The sequence below is a fragment of the Eurosta solidaginis genome, chromosome 2, assembly GCF_040869045.1.
Source record: "Eurosta solidaginis isolate ZX-2024a chromosome 2, ASM4086904v1, whole genome shotgun sequence".
Taxonomy (NCBI): domain Eukaryota; kingdom Metazoa; phylum Arthropoda; class Insecta; order Diptera; family Tephritidae; genus Eurosta; species Eurosta solidaginis.
This window is the reverse complement of record NC_090320.1, coordinates 107,426,238-107,453,045: the sequence shown is the minus strand read 5'-3', so window position 1 is coordinate 107,453,045 and position 26,808 is coordinate 107,426,238. Positions and strand designations below refer to the sequence as shown.

The 26,808-nt window shown below is 37.6% G+C and overlaps 1 protein-coding gene across 1 annotated transcript in view; it reads right to left on the bottom strand.

Annotated features, from left to right (window-relative positions):
- Positions 1 to 728: 728 nt before the first annotated feature.
- ifc (delta4-sphingolipid-FADS-like protein ifc) overlaps positions 729 to 26,808 on the bottom strand; it is a 44,088-nt gene continuing 18,008 nt past the window's right edge. The window contains exon 2 of the mRNA XM_067766078.1: positions 729 to 2,134. Coding sequence (XP_067622179.1) covers positions 1,561 to 2,134 — 574 coding nt within the window. The 3' untranslated portion in view covers positions 729 to 1,560. The remainder of the gene's footprint in view (positions 2,135 to 26,808) is intronic.

Here is a 26,808-nt window from a genome sequence, read left to right as displayed (position 1 = left end):
CACAGATAATTTGCGACCCACATTTTAAGACTGGGAGGAAGGGCCGGCCATTCACATGTATTTCCTTGTGTGTTGGTGGCGTTTAGCACGGTGGCGGTGAAATGTAATTTTCGATGATGGTTGGTAAGTCGGAGGTTTCCGATGAACGCAAGACAGAGGATTTTTGCTTTATGTTGTATTCATAGTCGTGGATGTTCTAGGCATAGATTTCCCTGAGTGAGATTAACGAAGTTGATCCCATTTCTTCAGAGAAAGGACTTTAGGCGTACGATGGGCGTACTTACAAGGCACTGGCTCCACATGGTTTTAAATCCTGTGTTCACACCCTAAGCAGCATGCCATCGAAGAGGTTGTCTAAAACGCCTAAAATTTAAAATATAATGGCCAAATATACACAAATATCATTAAAAATCAATAGTCTAGATAAAGAAATTATAAGTTTAGAAAACTTAGTTTCGTTGGTTTTACTTAGTATTTATTTTATGACAAGTTGACCTGGCCGGTCAATAAAGGCCTCACATAGATTGAATGTGTCCATAGTGTTACCAAATACTTACAAAAATTACTTTTTCGAACCCACGTATGATAAATAATTCTTAAATTTTTTGTTTAATACCAGTTATTTTAGCAAGAACTCGTAATAAAATATTAAATTTTCTGGAACATTGATCAGAATTAGATAGTTCTCTCCTTCTACTTTCTTATGTACGTATCAAAAATGTAAAACCTTGTTTTTGCTTGCTTCGCAGCAAGAAGCGAAATTTATTTTTATATAGCTTTTTTTTTATACATTAATACTATTTTATGTTTCTTTTCTAAAGCTCCAAATTTTTACTGGTTCTTAGAAAAAACTTTCAATTGGAAAGCAGAAACAAATTAAGCAACTTGTCTTGTTTGTTTTTGTTTATAATTGAAATTTTTTCTAAGCGAAAAAATTTTGAAGATTTAGGAGAAAATTGCCAGGACAATATTTAAACATTTAACGGTAAGGCTGACGACAGAGTGGAAGCGAGAAACGTTGCTGTAATATAAAGATAGAAAGCTTTGAATATCAATTCTTATGGAAAATTGAAAAGTTCTCAGAGTGCTAGAGCATAGCTTCAAAATATATGAAAAGAAATATTGATTCACATCTAGCTTTGTTTGTAGCTCTCTGTCCTCAGCCTAAGTAAGATAATATAAAATGTGTAGTGGCTGCTATTTGGAATCAACATTGAGGCAATTTACAAGGTATCCTATCCACGTATGTGCTATGATTTTGAACCCCGACAAAAATACAATTCAAATCAAGTGTGTTTAGTTATTGTCAAACAAATTATTTATATATTTTAAAACACTTCGAAGAATTTTAGGAACCGAAAGTAAAAAAAATAACGAAAAAATGGTAAGCATCAATAAAAAGACATACATTCTCAATGGTTTATACGGATGTTTTTAAATACTACATATTTACAACTCTTTGTATTGTTCACAAATGCCGTTTTTGAAAAGATACTCCGTAAGACTGAGACTTTGTGAATTGCCTGATTAATTTTATCACAATACTTTTTTTGTTTTTAACTAAGAACTTGTTTTCATCCCACGCTTATGGCGTTTTATACGCGCATATGGCCCTATGGCAGGATCTGTAATAAAGTCGTAAAGAACTCGTGACCAACTTGTATGTTGTGGCATTGTATCATAGAATTCTGGCGCGATGCGTTTCACTTCAGGCAACCTTGATCCTGGAATGGCAGGAAAGTCATGATGCTCATTATGATACCCTACATTGAACGTTATCCAATTGAGAGGGCCGTAATATGAGTATGTTTCGAAACCTTTGGCGAACATGTAATGCTCCGAAATGAAATGACCGGCTACTGGATGCAAACCCATCGCTAATATAGATCCAATCAGCATATAAGCTAATGCTTTCCATCCAAAAAAAAAAACAACATATGTATTAAATGTCAGCTGTATGACAAAATTAATAATTTCTAATTGAGTTGGTGGCTTTGGATTTATGATTAGTGGTCGAAAAATGTAAAAAAATGGTTGTAAGCAAACCCATATAAATTTTCCGAAAGTTGTGTCAAAAAGTTTCGCCTCCAAACCAGTTGGAATATCTGTATCTACGTCTTCGTCACCTTGGTACCTGTAAAAATGACGTTCAATATTATTTGAACAAGTTTATTTTAATATTTTTTATTTATTTAAAGTAGACAACAAACATAAAATGGTCGACCAAATGATATGAAAATGAATACAACCTAAAGGTAAGAATATATATACATCGAAAGCGCGAATCGACGCAACAATTAACAATTTTATATCTTACAATTAAGTGAATTTTATCAATATATATTATTAGATATAAAATACTTAAAATAATAATAATGTCTTTTACCGGTGGAATGCATGCGATTCCATTCAGCATGCTGTCTGAAAACTGTGGGATAAACATGATTCCAATCAGCATATCGTATAAATATGGCGGAGCTCCAAGTAGTATAGTATGGTATGGTATGCCACCAGAGTGCGTCCCTCCCAAAACTTGTCATCCTCGGAGCAGCTGAAGTGCTCCATACCCTACTGCCCCTGGAATGTATTTAATCTAACACCGGTCTGAGGCTGCAGTTCTGCTGCATATGTCGGAAAACGATTTATATCAGACGGTCATACTCTTTCCAGTATGTCACATGTAAAAGATGGTTACATCGTTCGGGCTGTTCTGGGTTTGAACACAACGTTCGTCGCCCCCGAAATTTCTCCAAAAGCTCTCTGCTGTTCACTCTCAAGCATACTTCCACCATCTTCTAGCAGCAACGCGGCCCAGCAGGTCACAGCAACTGTCCGCTGTTGCTCGCGCCAAACGGCGCCTCCAGATAACGCGGCCGTTGCAACTCATCACTACAATCTACGTAGCATGAACAGTAGCAATGCCGAGCACCAGCTTTTACCCCCATCCCTCCCCTTCTTTTCCGGCTAACGCACTCGCGTAAGGAGTCATCAACTCCTAGTCCCCCACACTGCCAGGTATGAATATTTACGATCGCGACATAGGTTCAATGCAGTTCATGCCTTGGCCATTTCCACCTTCATAGATGCCCTGGGCTTAGAAATGGCATCCGTGCGACCGGTGCATTCGTTACACCGTGCTGCCCAAACACAAGTGCCAACTCATCAACACCAGGTACTCCAGCAGCAATCGGACAGCACACTCGATGAAGCCTATATCCTTCAAGGCGCCTTAACCCAAATCTGACACCCAGAGTGACGACTGCCCTTGCCTTTATCACCCATCACACCGTGCAATATAGTCTGTTTCAAGCTAACATCAGCCGCAGGGATAAAACCTTTGAAAGTCAAGGCATAACCGTCCGGTCAGGCGATGTTGACCTAGAAATAATGAACATCTATATTCCTCCAGCCACCTGCTGTACAAGTGGCTATCGCCCTGATATCAGTACGCTACTCTGTGACCAAAACCGCCTTATCCATGGCGATTCCAACGCTCACCACGACCCAATCTCACCTAACCTCAGCAGGTTAGGTTAAATTATACCCGTGGTAGGTATGCCTGTCGTAAGAGGCGACTAAAATACTAAATAGGTTCAAGGGGTGGTGTAGCGCAACCCTTTCAAGGGGTTGCCAGCGCAATATATAGCTTCTCCAACCCAATTTTAAACCTCACCTATCAGTGGCGAATTCTGTTTCATTAACAGCCGAGCTCTGGCGACCCCGAACTCATCATGGATCTACGGGGTGGGAGGACGGGATGGCCTAGAAGGTCGCATGTGGCCATACCAAATCGTTATATCGATGGTCGGGCTTGGTACCGGAACGTACCGGATCTGCATTTGGAAAATGACCATCAACATCGATAACACTCCCTAAGGCCTTCGGGGAGTCTCCTTATCCCTACAACAACAACAACCTCTGGCATTCCAGCTTGCCAGTCGACAGCAGAGGCAGGCAGCTAGAGCAAATAGACAATACGAACGAAACGGCGATGCCCCACCGGAATTGCAGGTAGTTGTCACAGCTCGCCTGACATGCCAATGCTAGAACGCTGCGGCGCTGAGGGAATAAACTACCTAATGCACGTTAACAACATGTCACTGAAGTCCTTTTTCATTTCCGAACAATGGAAAATACTAAAGTTTGGTAAGCCAGCTAACGAAGGTGAGTCATATCGACCGATATCGGCCAATATCGAAGACAATGGAAACCGTCTTGCTCCCTCATTTCACGGAAAATCTTCGCCTAGCCACTCATCAACATGACCTTCCCAAAATGTATAGTACCACCATCGCGCTAAACGTCATAAACACTCAGATTAATTATGGACTAAATCAGGAAAAACCCCATCATAGAACTGTGCTCGTGGCACTTGACCTGTCAAAAGCTTTTGACACAGTCAACCACGGCACGCTACTCCAAGATGTAGAAGGCTCACACCTTCCCCTTGTCTAAAAAGATGGATCACAAATTGTCAGAATGTTCGGCAAGCGCCGACTCAATTTAGGAACGAAATCTCAAAGCCCAGGAAAATTAGACAGGGGGTACCGCAGGGTCATGTCCTATTCCTATACCAACGACTGCACGATTATGGCAACGGGACCTGGCCCTTCAATTGATGAATTCGTTTCTAAAATAAAACGCTATCTCCCCGATCTTTCTAGTTTCTTCACCATGCGCAACCTGGCATTATCACCGACAAAATCCACGGCCACTCCACGACGTGGAAGGAACAGATGTCGCAAATATTGGACGTTCACATCGATGGTGTCACACTACCGACTGTCAGTAATCCAAAGATCTTAGGGGTAACGTTCGATAATACTCTGAGCTTCAAGGCGCATGCCACCGAAATTGTATTTAGAGTACAAAGTCGCAACACGATACTCAAATCGCTTACCGGCAGCACCTGGCGAAAAGATAAAGAAGCATTGCCAACTACGGACAAAACAATGGGCCGGCCGCTCATGAGCTACGCGTCACCAGTTTGGTCCACTGGTCCTAAAAACACATACTGGAAAAGGCTCCAGGCCTGTCAAAATGCTGCAATCAGAACTGCCACCGGATGTCTCCTTATGACACCCGAACACCACCTACATAATGAGGCCAAAGAGCTCAACATTAAAGAGCACAACGAAATGATGAACAGGCAGTTTTTGCTAAATTCTCACAAACCAGGACATCCTCAAAAACAACTGCTTGATCTAGCCCCGACTCCACGGGGGTTAAGGGAGCATCTTCATAAGCACTATGACGGGATCCGGCACCTTCCAACAGAGCCGTTTGAACCAGACAAGCATAAACAGGCCCTACGCCAAATCCACACAGAATCAGTAAACGCTTTTGCAGGACGCGCTCGGTGAACCCTGTTATTAATATGCAATATCCTAAATTGCCAGAAGAAAGCACACTACCAAGGGAGACACGATACATCAACAAAATTTAATGGGGTTACACTGAAATGACAGCCCTTGGTCGGGAAAAATTCCTTGTCGCTCCGGTACATAGAACCGGGTCCCTTGGGGATGGAGAAGAGGAACGCACTCTCCCTACGGAAACGCACGTCACTCTAGCTCAACTTAGATGCGGATACTGTAACAGGTTAAACTCTTACCTATCCAGAATCAACCCCGACGTACAAAATGTATGTCCTGCTTGCTTGTGTCCCCACATGACACCAACCATCTCTTCATTTGTAATGTGGAACCACCGCATCTAACACCCGTCTCACTATGGTCCACCCCTATTGAAACTGCAAGTTTCCTTGGGCTGCCGTTAGAGGACATTGATGACAATTTGTGATCGGTCGCACCTATTGGATGGGGCGAAGCACTCCTGCTACAACAAAAACAACACGAGTCACCCTGGCCCAACTTCTTTCTGGATACTGTAACAGGTTAAACTCTTACTTGTCCGAAATCAACCCCGACATACGTAATGTATGTCCTGCATGCGATGTGTCCCTACATGACACCAGCTATCTTTTCGGTCGTGCCATTGAAGGGGGTGTAGCACTGTTTACACAACAACAACATCTTTTGAGACTGCACTACATTCCAATCAACCCAGCACTGTCTTCTTTCTGTTTATAAAAGTTTTGTTATCAATTCAATAAAAGTGCCAAAAGAACAGTTGAAAGTAATACAGCTATACAAGTCACTGTAGTGTGAACACCAGATAAGCAGAAGATTATTTTCACCAAAGTTTCGACGACCAAGAGGTAAGTAAAAGAGCACATAGTGTCAGGACATTCTAAGGGAGACAACTAGTTCAAAGATCAAAAATTGCTTTGTACTGACTCAATCCTCTTTGTATGATTTTGAGATCTTAGTGAGGTACGGAGCCTCGAACTCTTTAGCTCACCTTTTAACAAATCCAAGTACAGACAACGCCTTATTGGCAATAGATGTAATATGCATGTTTAAACTCAGTTGGATCAAAAAGAACACCTAGATCATTTGCAATAGATATACGCTCCAAACGGTTACCATCAAGCATATAAGGTTTCGAAACTGGTGAGGCGGGAAGCCAAGTAGATTAAGCTTATGAATAAGTAGCTTATGTGCGAAGGAGCCGAAAGATTTGCCGTTCTTCCTTTTCTAACTACAAACATATTCGTTAGGGCATGACTGACTACATATTTGCATGGTTACAGACACACTTAACCATACTATATTTCATTTCATTTATTGAAAGTATATATTAGTACAATAAGATCATGTATGATCTTTTATAGTACAACAGACTTTAAATAACAGGATAATAATAAGATATTCAAGCTTTAAATTTAAAACATTAACATTAATATATTAACATTAATATATTTAAGATATATAAAACAAAATATGATGGAAACCAAACCAAATTCATAACATAATTAGGAAAACAAAAATAAACTTAGTATTGAAATCGGTTATATATAAATATGTGACCTGGAATCATGAAACGCCCCAATGTGCGAAAACAAGTTTTCGAGAAAAACGCGTTTAAAGTTTTTGTTTAGCTTGACTCTGTGTAGCCGCTGGCCGTTGTGAACGATTTTGTAATTAAAATTTAATAAACTTCCCGATAAACTACAAGCTACAAACTTGGAATATAGTTCAGAACCCGATGACAATGCAATAATAAGAAAAAAAGCTCCGATAGGTGGCGCATGGATCGAAATATTTCAAAAAATCGCCTTTGTTTTCCGATTTGGCTTTAAAAGCGAAAGATAGAAAACTGCGGTTTGTTCCATTGGAAAGAGCGTTAAATTTCGTATAAGAATCACTCAAAAAACGGTATTTTAACACAATACGGTCGTTTCATGATTCCAGGTCACATATACAGAAAGCTTGCAATAAGTTATTTTCGAAAACAGAATTGCTGTTGGGTACCAGAATATTTTAAATAATAATAATAATAATTGACTAGAAAAGATATATAGGTAAACTGAGTTTCGAATCAAGACATTAATTAACGAAAGAACGAATATATAACATTCTTAAAATTGCCTTTACTTAAGCTACTGCGAATTGAGTTCGGGATGGAGTTCCATATGCGGATAGCATTGACAACGAATAGCCTTGCAGAGTTCAAATAGTTGTAGTTTGGTAAAATTATATCACATATGAGAGCAGACTGCGAGAGAGTCAACTTGTTATATAAGTAACTGGGCACTTTATCTGCCATGATACAATAAAGAAAATGCAGTTCCTTGCTCTAAGGTAATCAGAGACCTCACAACCTAACAGAAAAGTCCTCCATTTAGATACATGGTCAAATCGTGCTAAGCCAAAAACATATTGCGTTACATGATTAAAGGCTACATCAATTTTGTGTGCAGACCTGGAATCTAGTTTGCTGTATACACATTCCGCATAACAAATAATTGGCAATATTAATTGTATAGCCAGCTTTCTCATTATTCCTAGCGTATAGTAAAATTTACTGATGACAGAATTAACGTGATCAACACAGGACAGACTAGAATTAATGACGAACCCCAGATTCGTCGCTTTAGAAACATATTTCAGACAATTAACATTAATGTAAAGCTTTGGTAGATACTGAAAGTTAATATGCCTTTTTGAAAAGGGAAGTACACACGATTTAGCACTGTTAAGGGCAAGGAGATTCATTGATGCCTAATGGGATAAGGATAACAGGTCTGTTAAACTTGGCACAAAGTTCAGATGCTTGCCCCAGCATCGCTGACATATAGATGTGGATATCATCTGCGTAGGCATGTATTTGCGCATGCTGACAGGTGCTGAATATGTCATTTATAAATAGACTAAATAATAGCGGTCCCAATATAGAACCTTGGGGTACACCAGCGAGCAATGGCCTAATGTCAGATAATACCGCACTCTACCCCCCAAGGAGCTCATCATTAATTTTACCGCAGTCACTGAATCCAAAGTAGGCTTTCAGATTCATACATAGCAAACTATGGTTAACTGATTCAAATGCCTTTGAAAAGTCGAGCATACACAACAATGTTAATTTATTTTTGCCATGGATAGACGTATGTCATCCAGAATTTTTATAACAGCAGTAGTGCAGCTGTGTTTAAATCTAAAACCCGACTGCAGCGGTGAAAGCAATTTGTATACAGTTATATGCGAGTGGATTTGCTCAGATAACAGGGACTCAAGGGTCTTCGATAGAGCGGGAAGAATGCTTATGGGACGGAAATCGGATGGACTACTAGCATCAGGGAAGCACAAAGTTGTAATACAGTGGTTGATGATATGTGTTAGGGTTGGCAAAATATAAGGAAGAATTATTTTTAGAAATTTTACCACGATTCCATCAGTACCAATCGCATTTGAGCGGATCTTACAAACATATCTTGCAACATCAAGCTCCGAGACGGCACCAAATTCAAATTGTTGAACCGACGCAGGTTGAGAGGGTACGTGCTGAGAAATGGTGGCACTGGGTGAGGAAGTACGATTTACAAATACATCATTAAGCCCATCAGGGTTAGGAGAACAATTTGGATTATCTTTAACATACACGCAAAGGTTTTTTAAATTACGCCACAGGGAAAATAGAGTTATAAAAGTGGACGATATCCTAGCTGAAGCCATGCAAGCATTGACGTATGAGAAGAGAATAAAAATACAGCTAAGAAATAAGTGGTATGACCGCGAGCTGAGAATATTGCACAAAATAAAACTTTACTCCTATAATGTTGCTAAAAACACAGGATGCTGGGATGATTATAACACAGCTAAAATAACATACAAAAAACCATCAAATATAAAAATAAGAAATATATGGAAGATAGGGTGATCGATAATCATGGAGACATGAAACGGATGTGGAAGTGTATGAAAGATCTCGCAGAGATGACTGATACCAAAAAGCACATAACCAAAAATAATTAATGGTGAATGCATTGAGAAGGAATGTGATATAGCCAATGCCCTGAACAATTTTTTTGTTAAGAGCATAGTCGAAATTAATGAAAGTATTGAAATAATTCTTTATGCTGCCGAAATAAACCAAATTGAAGCCTTTGAATTCAGTTTACCACAGCATAGCAAAAACACCTAACACAGTGCTAGCTTACAGGTCAAACCACACCATGTCCTCAATATATACAAGAACAAAGTATCCCTTAGAACACCAACAACAAAACAATGTTATATACCAGATAACATGCAAAGGCGATGAAAGCGACGAATGTAGAAGAGTATATATTGGTACTACAAAACGACCTCTTTCGGTTAGACTAGGCGAGCATAAAGCGGATAGATATCAAAAAACAAGTACAGCACTAGCGCAACATATATTAACAAGTGGACACTCAGCTGACTTTACCATCACGAAAATTATTGATAAAGGAAATAGAAAAGCAACAAGATATACACTTGAGAGCCTGAGAATCATGGAAAGGTGAGAAAAGACGATCAATAAACGCGAAGATACGGAAAACATAGCGGCCGCTTACATTGTTTGTTTACAAAATCAAAATTTTTAGTATTGACAAAGCTACCATGATAGTCAGATGGTACTGAGTATATTGATATGATTTAATCAGGGATTGCCCGTATTGCTTTTTTAAATGTATGAAAACATTTATTTGAAGCGATTTTTAATTTCATAATTTATTTAATAATTTGGGAAAAATTTAAACAACGTGACATCAGGACGGACAAGGCGACAGCTGTTTCGATTATACCTTGTAAATCTCTTCAAAGCCTTTTCTCCCGGGAGTGGGAGTCGAACTCGCACTCCTACGATAGTTGAAATGGTTATAAACGCATTCAGCTACGTCATGCCTTAGTTGTTGTAAAGTTATTCGTTGTAGTTCTATAAATAGAACAAAAACAGCAACAAAACCAAAGTTTCTTTGAAGGTGACCGGTAAATATATCGAGCCTAAGATTTTCTGCTTGTTGCCACCCGCGGTATATATGAACGCATGTAGGGGTTGATAATCCTAGTCGTTATCTTTTAGAAATTCTTCACAATTCTTCCCCAAGATGGAGACGTTGGCTCCCGAGTCCAACAACCCTACAATAAAACTATCTTTGATTTTTGCCTTTACGAGAGGCCTTTCATCCTCCGTAAGCATTAACGTGGTGGTTTGCAGCAATCTACGCTCCTGTACTCTTCGATGATCTTTTGCTGCACCTCAAAATATTTTCTGATACCGTTTGATTTTCAAAAATCGCATGTCTTATTTGTTCATACCAGGAATGCACCTTAACGTTAAGCTAATCGTTTATCAAAAAATTTCCACCGTTTCCGTTTAAACACTTCGAAATATTATCGATAAAGAAATTATCAAGATAAATTGTATCTCGTTTTTAACCGAAACGAAAAGCTTTCGTTAAAGTTAAAAACGTTAACAAAAACGTGATACTTTATTTTTGAATTTTGCTGGCAATGCTATAGCCATGTTGAAGCCGTAAGGTGGTAACAGCGAGCGGACATACACACAAACTCCATGTATGTAATTTGTTTGTGTAATTCGTTGGTGGTAATGTCAAAAATACTCTGAGAAATGTTCGTACTCTCAAAATTCATGAAAAAAGTTGCAATCAGATTGGCTAATGCTTTCACCTTTAATGACTCCGCCATCAATCAGCTTTGCCAGCATAGTTTGAAATTATTATGAAATATCTGGCGAACTGTGACAGCTTCCTACCATACGTGTGGGGGCGTTGTTCCGTCCGTTTATTGTACAGAACGTCGTTTCTTCTATTTGATCCGCTAACATCTCACCCCTACTGTCCACCCGCAAGTTTGAATGCCATAGATCGTGATGGGCATTGAAATCGCTTAAGATAATGTGATTGTTTCCAGTGAGTACGCCGCTGATATCAGGGCGGTATCCACTGGGGCAACAGGTGACAGGAAGGATGTAGATGTTGATGATTTCTATGTTTGCATCGCCCGACCGGACAGATAATACTTGACGTTCTAAGACACTGTCCCTGCGGTCGATGTCGGGATCAAATATATGATATTGCACAGTGTAGTGTATGATAAACGCGAGGCCGCCTCCGTTTCCGCTCTCGCGATCTTTTCTGAGGACATTATACCCAGAACAGGTATGCAATGCAGATCTTGCTGTGAGTTTAGTCTCTTGAATCGCAGCAATGCGGATGTTATGCCTCTTCATGAAGTCGACTATCTACGTGATCTTCCCAGTTAATCCATTACAGTTTAACTGCAGAATTCTGAAGTGCATAGGGGGAGACGTCGTCACTCTCGGAGTAAGTGACGGGTGACTACGCCTGGGTTGTGGTAGGCCAGAACGCGGTTGCTGTTGTGGCTCTGGAACAAGACGTCCTTGGGTAAGCACCCCAAAATCTTGGGTGTGACGTTTGATCAGGATCTAAATTTTGTTGACCACGCAGCCGCAATTATTCCGAAAATCCAGAGCCGTAATAAAATCCTCAAATCCCTTGCTGGCAGTACTTGAGGAAAAGACAAAGAAACGCTCATTACCACATACAAAGCGTGCGTGCTACGCGTCCCCTATATGGTCACCAAGCCTAAAAAATACCCACTGGAAGAAGCTACAGGCCTGCCAAAATACTGCGCTCAGAACCGCCACGGGGCTGTCTTCTTATGTCCCCAGAACATCATCTACATAATGAGGCGAGAATACTCCGCATCAGGGAGAGAAATGAGATGCTAACCAAACAGTTCCTGTTGAATACCCAGAAACCTGGGCATCCCAACAGACATCTGATTGATGAGCCAACACCGCCTAGGAACTTAAGGAGTCATCTGCGTAAGCATTTTGAGGAAATACGGCACCTGAGAACTCAGCCGTATGAAGCAAAAAAAAAACACTAGCACGTCCTTGGTGAACTCCACAAACAGGCGTCGCACCTTTATGCCGGGAATCGCCCGGTGAATCCAGTACTCATGGAACAATACCCAAAACTTGCGGAAGAGGAACGCATACTCCCCAGGGAAACGCGAGTCACTCTGGCTCAACTTCGTTCTGGTTACTGTAACAGGTTAAACTCTTACATATCCAGAATCAACCCCGACATACAAAATGTATGCCCCGCTTGCAATGTGTCCCCACATAACACCAACCTCGCTGTGGAGGATCCATTTTATGGATCCTATAAAATGTCTGACGCGCACACTTGGCTGGCCAGGCGCACACTCTCACCTTCAAATTTTTATATTCTTCCAAATTAATAAAAACTGTTTTTATTTTCTTTATATTTCTCCGTTTAAACTTTATTTAAAATTGCACACTTAGTTCTTTCTTTACAATGATATTTAACACTTCCTTTCTAGTACCTTACACAGCTTTTTAATACTTAGTCTCTTTAACACCGTATAATTTATCTACGTATGAATTATCGTACTTATGCAGCTGCCGGTTCACTTGAAACTGAAAACTGCCGCTAACGCCAACCTGTAGCTCGGCAGTTTTTCTCTTCGTTGCTTAGCAACGAAATTAATGATGGCGTCGATCAACGGCAGTTTCAACCAATCAGAAACTCTCCAAATTGCTCGACTCTAACAATTTTAGTGATGCCGAGTGCATCTGATGTATGGTTGCATCTTGGACATTTCCAAAGAGGGTTGCCATCTACAATTTATTTTAATGTATTTTAATTTGGCACTACATCTTCCCCCTTTAGAAAAGAAGAATTTGGTAAGATTAAGGTAATTAATCTTGCCACATTCTTCTTTAGGCTTTAATATGTTGTTGTAATGTTATGAACGAAGGAGTTTGCTAGCATTAGGGTGCTCTACCCCGGGACTCATTCGTTCATCGCAGTGCAACTTCTAAAAAGGTGATTAAAAATGAAAGTAATATTTTGAATAAAGTGAAATATATAAAAGTTGGTTTGAAATATTGAATTTAATGTTTGAAGTAAACCGGTTTTTTTTTCCTTATTGTAAAATCTACCTGATTAAATGTATATTTGTTTGTTAAATTTTTTTTTTTTTTTTTTTTTTTTTTTTTTTTTTTAGCCTTCATTGGCGGTTTTAAAATATATTTATATGATTAATAATAGATTATTAGATTAATTAATTTTTTGTACTCGATTTTTGTGTACAATTTTTTCGTTTTCTTTACTTATTTCACAAATAGTTACATTTGGCCCATCAATATTCTTTACTATGTAGGGACCTTGGTATATATTTTTATGTTTATTCCTAGGTTCTGTTTCTACTAAAACTCTATCATTAATTTTAATTTCTAAAGGCTTAGCAGTTTTATCGTATAAATCTTTATTTCTAATCTTATGCTTATTAATCAAATTTTTTGCCATTTTATGCGATTTTTGCATTCTAAACTTAAGCTCTTTTGCGTAATTTTCTACGTTATAGATCGGATCAATTTGCTCTTTTTGCAATTCATGTGGCATTGTAGTTTTTCTGCCAAATATTAATTCAAACGGAGTAAATTTATTATCAAAAACCGAACTACTTGTAGTATTGTGTAAAAATGTAAAGTATTTTAAATATGTATCCCAATCTGAATACGTTTCATTCAGATACGCACGTAAGTATTCGTTAAAGACTCTATGATTTCTTTCAACAGTACCAACAGTTTCGTGATGGTAAGCTGTTGAGAAATCATGATCAATCTTTAAAAGTTTCGTCAATTCAGAGAATAATTCGTTTTTATATTCCGTTCCTAAATCGGATCTAATAGCTTTCATTGTACCATATGTTAATATAAAGGTTTCAAAAATAGCGCAAGCAATAGTTTTTGCTGATTTATCTGGTACAGCTACTGTTACCAGGTATTTAGAAAAGTCACAAATCATAGTAACAGCGAACTTGTTACCATATTTGGATTCCGGAAGTGGACCTATTGTATCGATAATTACTATGTCAAAGGGTTTGCAGGGTGTTGGAGTCAACACGAGATTTTCCTTTGTTTTTGGTTTTACTTTATTTAAAAGGCATTTTTTGCAATTTTTGACAAATTTCGCAATGTCTCTTGTCATATTTTTCCAATAGTATTTTGTTCTTAATTTGGAATATAATCGTTTTGTCCCGCAATGACCGCCTAACAAAGGGTCCTCATGATAAATTGTCATAAGTTTTTGTTTTTGCTCTGTTTCTGTTACAGTTTCTACAGAGTCTGTTAGTATTATTTGTAATGATTTTAAAATTTTATTACCGCTGATTTTAAAATTTGTAATCGAAAATTCTTTGAAAAATATATCATTCTTTGGCCATTCTAACTGCTTAATATTGTGACTGCCGGCTGCTTTTTCAAGCCTCGAAAATAACTCATCTAAATTTGTCTTTCCGTTAGCATTCACAAAATTAAGTAAGTTTAGTTTTTTATGTTTTAAATGCGCATAAATTTGTATATTAGAGATCTCATTATTTTTATTAAATTGTATAGTCGACTTTATTCGCGGTATCTTTTTTGAAAAATTGTATGAAAATTTGTCATAAACTTGTACTTTAGGCGTTTCGCAAAAAGTATCAGTAAAATTATCGTCTTTATTTTGTAAATCCTTTTGTTTGGTTTGCGATCGCGTTTGGACTGCTAAAACATGCTTTGTAGATTCTTTTATTTCGTCTATACTAATGCGTGAAAGAGCATCAGCCACAACGTTAGATTTTCCTTTTATATATTCAATCGTAAATTTATATTCTGACAGTTCTAATCGAATTCTAGAAAGTTTAGAGGAAGGGTCTTTCATGTTAAAAAGATAAACTAGTGGTCTATGATCAGATTTTACTGTGAAATTTGTACCGTAAACATATGGACGAAAATGCTTTATAGCGAAATGTATTGCTAGGAGTTCTAATTCGATAATTGCTTTTTTCTGTTCTGCTTTATTAAAAGATTTTGACGCGAAACAAATTGGTAAATCGTTATCACCGTGCTTTTGGCTTAATATAGCGCCACACCCACTCTTAGAAGCATCTACTGTAATTATAAATTCTTTTGTGAAGTCAGGGTATTGTAGTAGTTGAGGAGACATTAGTGCTTGTTTTAGTTTTTCGAAAGCGTTTTCGCACGCTTCGTCCCAAACAAATTCAACTTTTTTCCTATTTAAACGATTTAAAGGCGCTGCCAGTGACGCAAAATTCGGTATAAATCGCCTGTAATAATTTGCAAATGCGACAAATCGCCTAACCGCATCCTTGTCTTTTGGCTTAGTATACCTTTTAATAGCGTCTATTTTTGAATCGTCTGGCAGCAAACCTTTTGACGTACATTTATGGCCTAGAAAAGTTACTTCAGAACGAAGGAAATTGCATTTGATTGGGTTCAGCTTTAAATTAAACTTTCTACAGGTTTCGAAAACTTTTTCCAAATTTTTAAGGTGGTGTGTCTCACTACAACCAATGACGATAACGTCGTCAATATACATAAAAGCCTGATTTGGTGAAATTCCTGAAAATGCTATTGACATCATACGAGAAAATGAGTTTGGTGCAATATTTAACCCGAAAGGTAAAACTTTCCAACGAAAAGCTCCTCGATCTGTACTGAAAGAAGTTACGTCTCTAGATTTAGGGTGAAGGGGTATTTGGTGAAAACCAGAAAAAAGATCTAAAGTTGAAAAGTATTTGGCTCTGCCAAGATTATCGAGTATGTCATCAACGCGTGCTAGTGGAAATTTGTCGGCTATGAGTTTTTTATTGACTGCTCTGAAATCTACGCACATACGATACGACTTTTTGCCTGTTGGATCTTTTTTCGGTACCAGAATTAAAGGACTGTTATAATTTGAAAAACTAGGTTCGATTAAATCATTCTGTAATAGGTTTTCGACTTGTTTATTGATTTCTTCGCGTTGTGTGTATGGCAAACGGTAATTTTTAATATAGACAGGAGTTTTGTCAGTTAGTCTAAGTTTTTGTTCGTAGAAATTATTAAGCGTCATTAAGTCGGTTTTTAATGCAAAAATATCAGAATATTTCAAACATAAATCAAGTAATTTCTTTTTAGCGTAAGAAGGCATTTGTTTTGCCAAGATTGATTTAAGCTCTTCTATACGTTTTGAATCGATAGGTGTATCATTTATTCGATAAACATTGAAGTTTTTAATGTCTTCAGTTTGAATATTGAAATCTTTTATGCACTTGACTTCGTCGGTGGTGTTGATAACTTTTATTATTGGATTTTTTGTATCAACGATACATTTTGCTGTGAAAACACCGTTACAAAGTTCCTGAGAATCAACAAAAACTGGACTTGTCGAATTTTTCAAACTAAAAACACGAAAAACTTCGCATCTTGGTGGAATTACAAGAGTATTTGTTGAAGTGCTATGCAAAATTGAAACATTTACCTTTTCTGTCCCTTGTCCGAATGTAATTGTGTCATTAGCATAATTGATTATGCATTTGTTCGTTTTTAGAAAATCTTTCCCTATTATACCGTCCGAAGGAATATTAAAGTTGTCATTGACAACATGAAGAGTCAGAGGAAAAAATTTATTTGATGCGATTATACTTGTATTAACTGTTCCTATTGTCGTTACCGTGTCTGTTGTTACGCCTGTAATATTTATTACGTTACTATTGTCTACTTCTACATCGTTTGCCAAACTGGAAATTTTTATTAATGAAATGTCTGCCTGTGAATCTACTAGAAAAGAACATATTTTATGTGAATCGCTACAAGCGACTTCGACGAAATCGGAAAAATTTAAATTTAGACAATATATTGATTGAGAAGTATTTAGTCGAATTGCTCCTGCTCCCTCAGTGTTCGCGCCTGAGGGGCTTCGGCATTTAAAGAACGAACGTTGGCCGAATTTCTAGAATTTGAACCCTGATTACTAGAATTTCTGTTATTTCCGGACCGATTATTGTTGTTATTGTTGGAATTGATATTGCCTCTATTATAATTGCGATTATTACCTCTGTTATAATTGTGATTATTGCCTCTGTTATAATTGTTATTTCGGAAATTTGTATTAGTGTGTTGCCTATTTGCATTACCGTTAAATCGAAAATTACTATTGTTATTATATCTGAAATTACTGTTACCTCTAGAATTTCCACGGAAATTACTATATCTTATCGGATGTGACCGAAACGCTAACACTTGCCGTTCTTTAACTTCCTGCTCTCGCTCTATAATCATTTTCGCTACTACGTCCTTTGAATCTTTGAAGGTTGTTGACGCAAGGATCGAATTCACCATATCTGACCTACTATTTAATCTACAAACGCTAATGGTTTGTTCAACCGCCATCTCATGGGCTTTTGCCTTTGTTATACCTTCAATGACTAGACAGCGCTCTAACGAGTCAGAAAGCTCTTCTACTTGCTTGGAAAATTCTGAAAAATTGTTATTTGTTACTCTTAAGGCTGCGATTTTTCCCGCGACAACTTTCGAGTTGTCTGGCCTAATTGTACTACATAGCGCTTCTTTAATTTGGCTGACTGATTCGATATGCGTTGGTAGTGCTTCGCGAGCTTTGCCTTCGAGTTTGGATTTTAAAAATGCAATAAAAGTAGGGGTTAAATTTTCGTTAGAGAATACTTCCATTAATTCAACTTTATTTATAAATGAGCCAAGTGCTAACGGGTCTCCACTGTAGTTGTCTCGCATAATCGAGGCGCAAGTACTAATGAACGATTTTTTCTCCTCGATTGTGGCCATGGTTGTAACGTTAAGAATCGGAGTTATAATAGAAAAACTTGAATTTGGAGTAACAGGTTGATTAGCAAAACCTAAAAAGTCTGCACTCAGGGATAATTTATAATTATGTTCACTTGTTAAGGTATTAGTTGACGCTGAACTCGAAGATGAATCAGAATCTGAGTTATTGGAATCTATATCTTGCTCTAAGTTTGTGGAATCTAAATTTTGCTCTGAATTTTCGGGACTTGAATCTGGATTGGAATTTTTAGAAATAACCTTTCCGCTTCTTAGGTCCATACGTGTTGAAACGAATGGACGAAATATTAAAAATTTTGTTGCAAGATATGTGGTATTTGTTTATGAAGATTGAATAGAAATTTAAAGGAAATTAAATTGGAACGAGTTGAGTTGAGCTCAAAAGAAAATTATGAAAGTATTCTTAAAGGAAATTTATGAAAATATTTTAAAAGAAATTTGTGAAAGTATGTAGTTTTGAAAGCTTTTAGATTTTAGTTATAATTATATAATTGGTTAGCGAATACTTATAGCAAAAAACTTTAGTTAGTGAATTTTATTGAAATACTAACATTAGTGATTAGTTAATGAAAAGAAAGATTAAAGAAATACTTTACGCCTTTGTTGTCCGCAAATCCAAATCCAATGATTGAAATTAGCTAAACAAATTTTCATGTAAAACGGGAATGGGAATTGGGATTCACATGCAATTTGAAAGATGTTGATTGTTTACGAATATATTTATTGAAATGTATGAATTTTTAATTGTACAGAATGTGAAAAAAAAATTTTTTTGAATCAGAAATGTATGGCAAAGTTATGAATTTGTTTGAATTTAAATGCAAAGATTATAGAATGGCAAATATTTTTGTACAGGCTTTAAACGGACGCACCGCTTTTATCAAAATTGTCTTGTTTTTATTTTTATAGATACGGGCGCACCGCATCTTTCCAAAATTGTATTAAAAATGTCCTCGGACGCACCGGGGTTTGAAAAAAAATTTATGTCATATTTTTACGCGGACGCACCGCTTACGAAAAGAAAAATTTTTTGTATTTTTGTGTTGATGAAGCCCACTGTAGGGCAGAGTGGGACTAAAACCAATAATTTTTAGGGTTAATTTTTAATTATTGCAAATTTTGAAAAGACCAAATAAAGCTATAAAGTTTTCCGTTTTTGTCCGACCCTGTCCCACAGTTGACTTTGAATGTAATGAAACAAATTTTGTGATTAGTATGGTAGAAAAAAAAATTTTTTTGAAAGTTGGAAAAATTTATATAATTTCAAAATGCTCTTTTTTTTTTTTTTTTTTTTTTTTTTTTATATATATATATATATATGATTTAGTAATTTAGTTATAAATTGATAAAAATTTAAAAGTATCAAATGTACGTATGTAATGAAGAAAAAATGTTTGGCATACCACTGCTGCTGTACCTCCTACCGCTTGCTGTTTTGCTGGTGCTGGTCTGCCGCTGCGCGTATTGTTCTGCTGCCGCTGGATGGCGTCTTTTGTTGCTGTGGATGCCGCTATTTCCTGATGTTACAGTGGTGTGCCGTTATTAATGTAGTGTGGCTAGTGCCGTTATTAAACTGGCGTGGCTAGTGCCGTTTTTCCACTTGTTTTTTTTTTTTTTGGTACAGTTCGGTTTTGATATCTTAGTTCAAAATTGCATTTTCAGTTTCTTTCTAATTTCTTTTATTACTTCTGCTGCGGTTTAGTTTTTGTTTTATTATAATGCCGATATTTTCTTATTATTTCCGTTTTTATTAAGTTTTTGTGTTATATGTATTTATATTTTCTTTAAATATCTTTCACATAAATTTTTCCACTAGCCACTGCCATAAGCCACCGCCACTGCCATGTACCATTTTTGGTAATTTCAAAAAGAATTTTTTAAATGTGTTAATATTTTTTTTGTTGATTTTCTGATTCTAAAAATTTTTTGTAGATTTTTCTTAGTTTTACAGATTTATGTAATGGTTTTAAATTTTGAATTTTTTTGTATCTTCTTTAAAAAAATTTTTGTAAATGTTTTTTTTTTTTTTTTTTTTAAATTTCTGTATTTTTCCCGTAGATTTTTAATGTTTTTTAAATTTTTTGTCGATTTTAAATATAATTTTTTCTATAGTGTTTTTGTAAGTTTTGTATTTTTTTTTTTTTTTTTTTCGTTTTTCCAAATTTTTTAAAATTTTTTTGTAATGGTTTTTATTATTTTGTTTGTAAGAATTTTTAAATGTTTTGTATTTTTTTGTAAATTGTTTTTAAATTTTTATAGTTTTTTTTTTTGTAGATTTTTGATGTTTTTTTTTTTTTAAAAAAAATTTTTTTGTAGGGTTTTTGTATATTTTGTACTTTTTTTGTAGATTTTTCAAATTTTTATATTTTTTTTTGTAATAGTTTTTAATGTTTTAAACTTTTTTTGTAAATTTTTTTTTTGGTTTTAAACTTTTTTTTTTGTGAATTTTTGATTTTGTAACTTTGGATGTATGGGTTTTTTTTTGTTAATTATATAAAAACAATTTTTTTCTTATTTCAAATTTTAAATTTTAAGTGGATTTTTCCCACACCTGTTGGGAGGCTTGCCTCCTTCCGGCCACTCGTCGCCTTTACAGGGCTTCGGCCCACGGTCGCCATGTGGAGGATCCATTTTATGGATCCTATAAAATGTCTGACGCGCACACTTGGCTGGCCAGGCGCACACTCTCACCTTCAAATTTTTATATTCTTCCAAATTAATAAAAACTGTTTTTATTTTCTTTATATTTCTCCGTTTAAACTTTATTTAAAATTGCACACTTAGTTCTTTCTTTACAATGATATTTAACACTTCCTTTCTAGTACCTTACACAGCTTTTTAATACTTAGTCTCTTTAACACCGTATAATTTATCTACGTATGAATTATCGTACTTATGCAGCTGCCGGTTCACTTGAAACTGAAAACTGCCGCTAACGCCAACCTGTAGCTCGGCAGTTTTTCTCTTCGTTGCTTAGCAACGAAATTAATGATGGCGTCGATCAACGGCAGTTTCAACCAATCAGAAACTCTCCAAATTGCTCGACTCTAACAATTTTAGTGATGCCGAGTGCATCTGATGTATGGTTCAAGATGCAACATTTCCAAAGAGGGTTGCCATCTACAATTTATTTTAATGTATTTTAATTTGGCACTACATCGCTTTAATTGTAATGTGGAACCAACGCCTCAAACACCCCTTTCATTATGGTCCACCCCTGTCGAAACAGCAAGTATCCTTGGACTCCCGTTAGAGGATATTGATGACAATTTTTGATCGGTCGCAGCTATTACGTGGGGCGAAACATTGCTACAACAACAACAACATGGCACTACGCTGCCGACTGCCCCACACCCCAAAATCTTGGGTGTGACGTTTGATCAGGATATACATTTTGGTGAGCATGCAGCCGCAATTGTACTGAAAATCTAGTGCCGTATTAAAATCCTCAAATCTGTTGCTGGCAGTAATTGGGGAGAAGACAAAGAAACGCTACCCCCAGCGGGTTAGGGGGTCAGAATATTCCCGCGGTAGGTATGTCTGTCGTAAGAGGCGACTAAAATACCAGATTCAAGGGGCTGTGTAGCGCAACCCTTCAGGTTGCCAGCGCAATATATAGCTTCTCCAAACCCAATTGTCAACCTCACCTATCCGCGACGAATCCTGTTTCACTAACAGACGAGGCTCTGGCGACCCCAAGCTCCTCATGGAACTTGGGGTTGGGGAGGGAGTGACGGCCTGAAGGTTTAATGTGGCCACATAAATCGTTCCCGAGATGGTCGGGCTAGCACCTTAATGGTGCTGTGGTACCGGAGCGTACTGTATCTGTATCCGGCAAAGGACCATTACATCGATAACACTCCCCAAAGCCTTCGGGGAGAAACCTTATCGCTAAAACAACAACAACAAAGAAACGCTCATTACCACTGACAAAGCAATTGGTCAGCAGATTGCATGCTATGCGTCCCCTGTATGGTCGCCAAGCCTAAAAACTACACACTGGAAGAAGCTACAGGCCTGCGAAAATACTGTTCTTAGAACCGCCACGGGCTGTCTTCTTATGTCCCCAGAACACCATCTACATAATGAGGCGAGAATACTCCCCATCAGGGAGAGAAATGAGATGCTAACCAAACAGTTCCTGTTGAATACCCAGAAACGGCATCCCAACAGACATCTGATTGATGAGCCAACACCGCCCGGAGATCATCTCCGTAAGCATTATAAGGAAATACGGCACCTGAGAACTCAGTCGTATGAAGCAAAAAAACACAAGCAGGTCCTTGGTGAACCCCACAAACAGGTGTCGGACCTTTATGCCAGGAATTGCCCGGTGAATCCAGTACTCAAAGAACAGTACCCAAAACTTGCGGAAGAGGAACGCACACTCCCCAGGGAAACGCGAGTCCCTCTAGCTCAACTTCGATCTGGATACTGTAACAGGTTAAACTCTTACCTATCCAGAATCAACCCCGAAATACAAAATGTATGCCCTGCTTGCAATGTGTCCCCACATGACACCAACCATCTCTTTAATTGTAACGTGGAACCAACGCCTCTAACACCCCTCACATTATGGTCCACACCTGTTGAAACAGAAAGTTTCCTTGGACTGCAGTTAGAGGATATTGATGACAATTTGTGATCGGTCGCACCTATTGGATGAAGCGAAGCACTGCTACAACAACAACCACATAATGCAAAGGGCATTGAGGTTAACGAAAGAATGGTGTACGAGGTGGGGCTAAGCACCAACCCCAACAAGACAGCCATTGTGCCCTTCACCAGGAGAAGAAAACTGGAAGGGATTAGGCAAATCACAATGGATGGAGTACAGGTGGAGTACACGACTGAGGTGAAATACTTGGAAGCCACGTTCGACTCTAAGCTCTTATGGAGGAAGCACGTCGACAACACCATATCAAAGGCGACAAGAGTAATAATGTTGTGCAGACGTATTGCAGGAAGATCCTGGGGATGCAGCCCAAAGATCCTAAGATGGATGTACACTATGATAGTGAGACCTAGCGTTGCGTGGGCATCAAGGACGACCATGGTGACCGTACAACAATCACTCACGAAGCCACGCGAGCATGCCCGGTGGCGACAATGGAGGTGTTGCTTGAGTTAACGCCTCTACCTATAATAACTTAGCAGGCAGCCAGGAGTACTTTAGTAAACATAGCTAAAGAGGGATGTGGAAGAGAAAAAGTGATACAGTCACGAAATATGGAGAAGCTGAAGGAGCAGATTCCACTCATCCAACTTCCCAGAGATGACACGAGGAAGATAATTAAGTTTGAGAAGCGCTTCAAAATTCGTTTTCATTTTCTTAGATATCTAATGTGCGAAGAGTAAAGTGGAATGCTTGATTTAAGATTATTATCAAAAGGTGTTTCAGATGTGTTTAAGCCTCTTCTTATGGATTATTAATTCCTTATCTTTATTGTTCCTATTACTAGTTTCTTCTCTATGTGGTATTAAAGTAAAATTGTTATTTTTGTCAATTTTCTTTACCTTATACCGTCCTTTATATCTATTGTCTAGCTTATGGCTAGCTTCTTCTCTAACTAATACTAGATCGCCTAATTTTATTTCCTTACTGGTGATACTTTTATCATAATTAACTTTTTGTTTTTCCTTAGGTTCTTTCACCAATTTTCTAGCTCTTTGTTGTGCTATTTGAAGTCTATATTTAATTTCCTTATCATATGCCTCGTGATTATACACTGGGATAATTTTATACTCGTTTAAGAATTCGTACGTCGGGGGATTTTTCGCAAATATAAGCTCGTAAGGGCAATACCCGTGTAGTACACGGCGTGTACTGTCGATGAGGTCGCGTTGTAGCAGTTCGCGAAATACCTGAGGTATTCGTCCCAATCATCTTTATCACTGGATATGTATGTATGAACGTACATATTCGTTAAACGTCCTATGACTACGTTCAACAGTGCCCAAAGTTTGATGATGGTATGGTGTTGAGGTTTTATGCTCAATTTTTAACAGTTTGCATAGTTCTGCGAATAAGCAATTTTTGTATTCGGTTCCCATGTCTGTTAGGATTGTTTTCATGCAACCATAAATCAGAATGAAGTGCTCAAATACAGCTTTAGCAACTGTTATCGCGTGTTTGCTCGGAACTGGAATGGCTACCAAATATTTGGTGAGATCGCATATGCTGGTAACTGCGTATTCGTTTCCGTTTATTGATATTTTCCTATCTACAGATTTTGAAGTGAAGTTTCTTGGTTTTCCTGCTGGGTACAACTTTGCACGTTACGCGTCCGATTGTACTGTCTATTGTTATTTTGGGTTCCTCTTTGAGCATTATTTGTTCTTGAATTATTGTTGTATCTTGGCTGTGGTCTAAATCTTCTGCCTCGGTAATTCCCATAGTTGTTACTTCGGTAACCTCCGCGGAAATTACTTCGATATTGATTTTGTTGACGTATATTTAAAATTGTGTTCGAGCTGCCTGTGATTTCTGTGCAGCTGTTTGTGAACTTTGAGATTGCGTCGTTCATTGTTGTGAACATTTTCGCCTGCATAATCATTTTCACTTTTTCATTGGAGCAGTTCTTACACATAGCTTTGACTGCTGCTTGGGTAGCATATCTCGTTGCAAAGTCTGGGTTTAATCCGTCCGAGATATAGGCTCCCTCCAATGACCTAGTTATCTTTCCTATTTCTGCAGTATACTGGTTAGCAGTTTTGCTGCGCTGTTGGATATTTAGTAGTTTTGCTGTCAAAACTTCTACTGATTCGCCTTTTATTGCTGTTCTTAATTTTAATTTTATTTGCTCAATTGTAGTTTCGGTGCTAATAAAATTTCTTGCGGTGCCCTTTAGCGTGGTCTTTATCATGGTCAATGTAATTTATGTCGCATAATGTTGTAATATGATTATGCTATTACTAAAATGTATTGGCATAGAAGTTCATGGAGCGTAATGCCGCAAATGTATTGCATAGGTGGGCATGACGCATAATGCTACAAGGTATACTCACAGGTCACTGTAGGCTAAAGAGCCATATGTATAAATTGGGCATATCGGCTAGTAGCCTCTGTCGATTCTGTGATGTCCAAGATGGGTCTGCAGAACACATCCTGAAGGAATGTGATGCAGTCGCGAGACTAAGACTTAGGATCCTACGATCATCGAAAGTAGGGAATAGTCACATACACTCTCTGAAGCCGAGAGGCATTCTGGATTTTCTCAGAGAACTCGGCTTGGATGAGGTGTTGTAAAGAGAATGAGGGCACAATAGGCCTATAGGTCGCAGTGCTTCACCTCACAAAATCTATCTATCTAAATTGTAAGAGCATATAAACTACACAGTTGAGAAAGTCGCGAAAAAGATTGGTGTTGTGCAGAGAACTGAAATGTATATACAAGGAATATATAAAATAATTATTTATAATTCTATTATGTTGTTGTTGTTGTTGTTGTAGCGATAAGGTTGCTCCCCGAAGGCTTTGAGGAGTGTTATCGATGTGATGGTCCTTTGCCGGATAAAATTCCGATACGCTCCGGTACCATAGCACCATTAAGGTGCTAGCCCGACCATCTCGGGAACGATTTATGTGGCCACATTAAACCTTCAGGCCATTCCCTCCCTCCCTAACCCCAAGTTCCATGAGGAGCTTGGGGTCGCCAGAGCCTCGTCTGTTAGTGAAACAGGATTCGCCGCGGATAGGTGAGGTTGACAATTGGGTTTGGAGAAGCTAATATTGCGCTGGAAACATGAAAGGTTGCGCTACACAGCCCCTTGAATCTGGTATTTTAGTCGCCTCTTACGACAGGCATACCTACCGCGGGTATATTCTGATCCCCTAACCCGCTGGGGTATAATTCTATTATCGAACCACACTTTGTGTATTGCCCACCAATCTTATTCATAATAGCAGACAAAGAAATTGATAAACAACAAAAGCTTCAAAATATATTTGTATTGTATTATATTTATTAGGCAATTCATCCTAGCACAACAATTCGGCAAAAATTATTTTATAGTGCTAGTCGGTAAAATGCATAAAATAGGAACAATTTAAACTTGAAACTTAAAGCTAATGACTATGACTAAGAAACGGTTACAATAAATAATATATTTAATAAATAAATAAACGAATGATAGAGTACACCCAGCGGGTTAGGGGGTCAGAATATATGTATGTATGTATGTATGTATTTATTTGAAAATTTGTTCCTAGCACAACAATTTTGACAAATTATTTAACAGTGCTAGTCATGAATAGCATGAGCTATAAAAATTTAACATTTATAATAATAACAAATTAGATTAATCAAATTAAATTAAATATAACGGATAATAGTGAAATATTTATGTACGTAAATGTAAATCTTAAAACTAAAGAAAAGTAATTAATTAAGACAGCAGTAGTGATGATAACCTTTGGCTGGTTATAGATCGAAAAAATGATGTTAGCGAAGACTTGTAGGTAGGGAGTTCCAAAGACGTATTGCAGTAACAAAGAATTGGCACTCGAGGTTAGCGTGCGGTATCTAATGTGCTTAAGAAGTAGCACCGATCTTGATGATTGCAGAAAAATAAGCTTACGATATAGATAGTCAGGTTCCTTCGTGTGTATCAATTTATGGAGGAAGGACAGTGTTTTGACTTTTAAAAGATTTTCGATAGAAATGTTTAGCAAACTTTCAGCATGTTGTGATACGTGGTCAAGTCTTCTCAACCCAT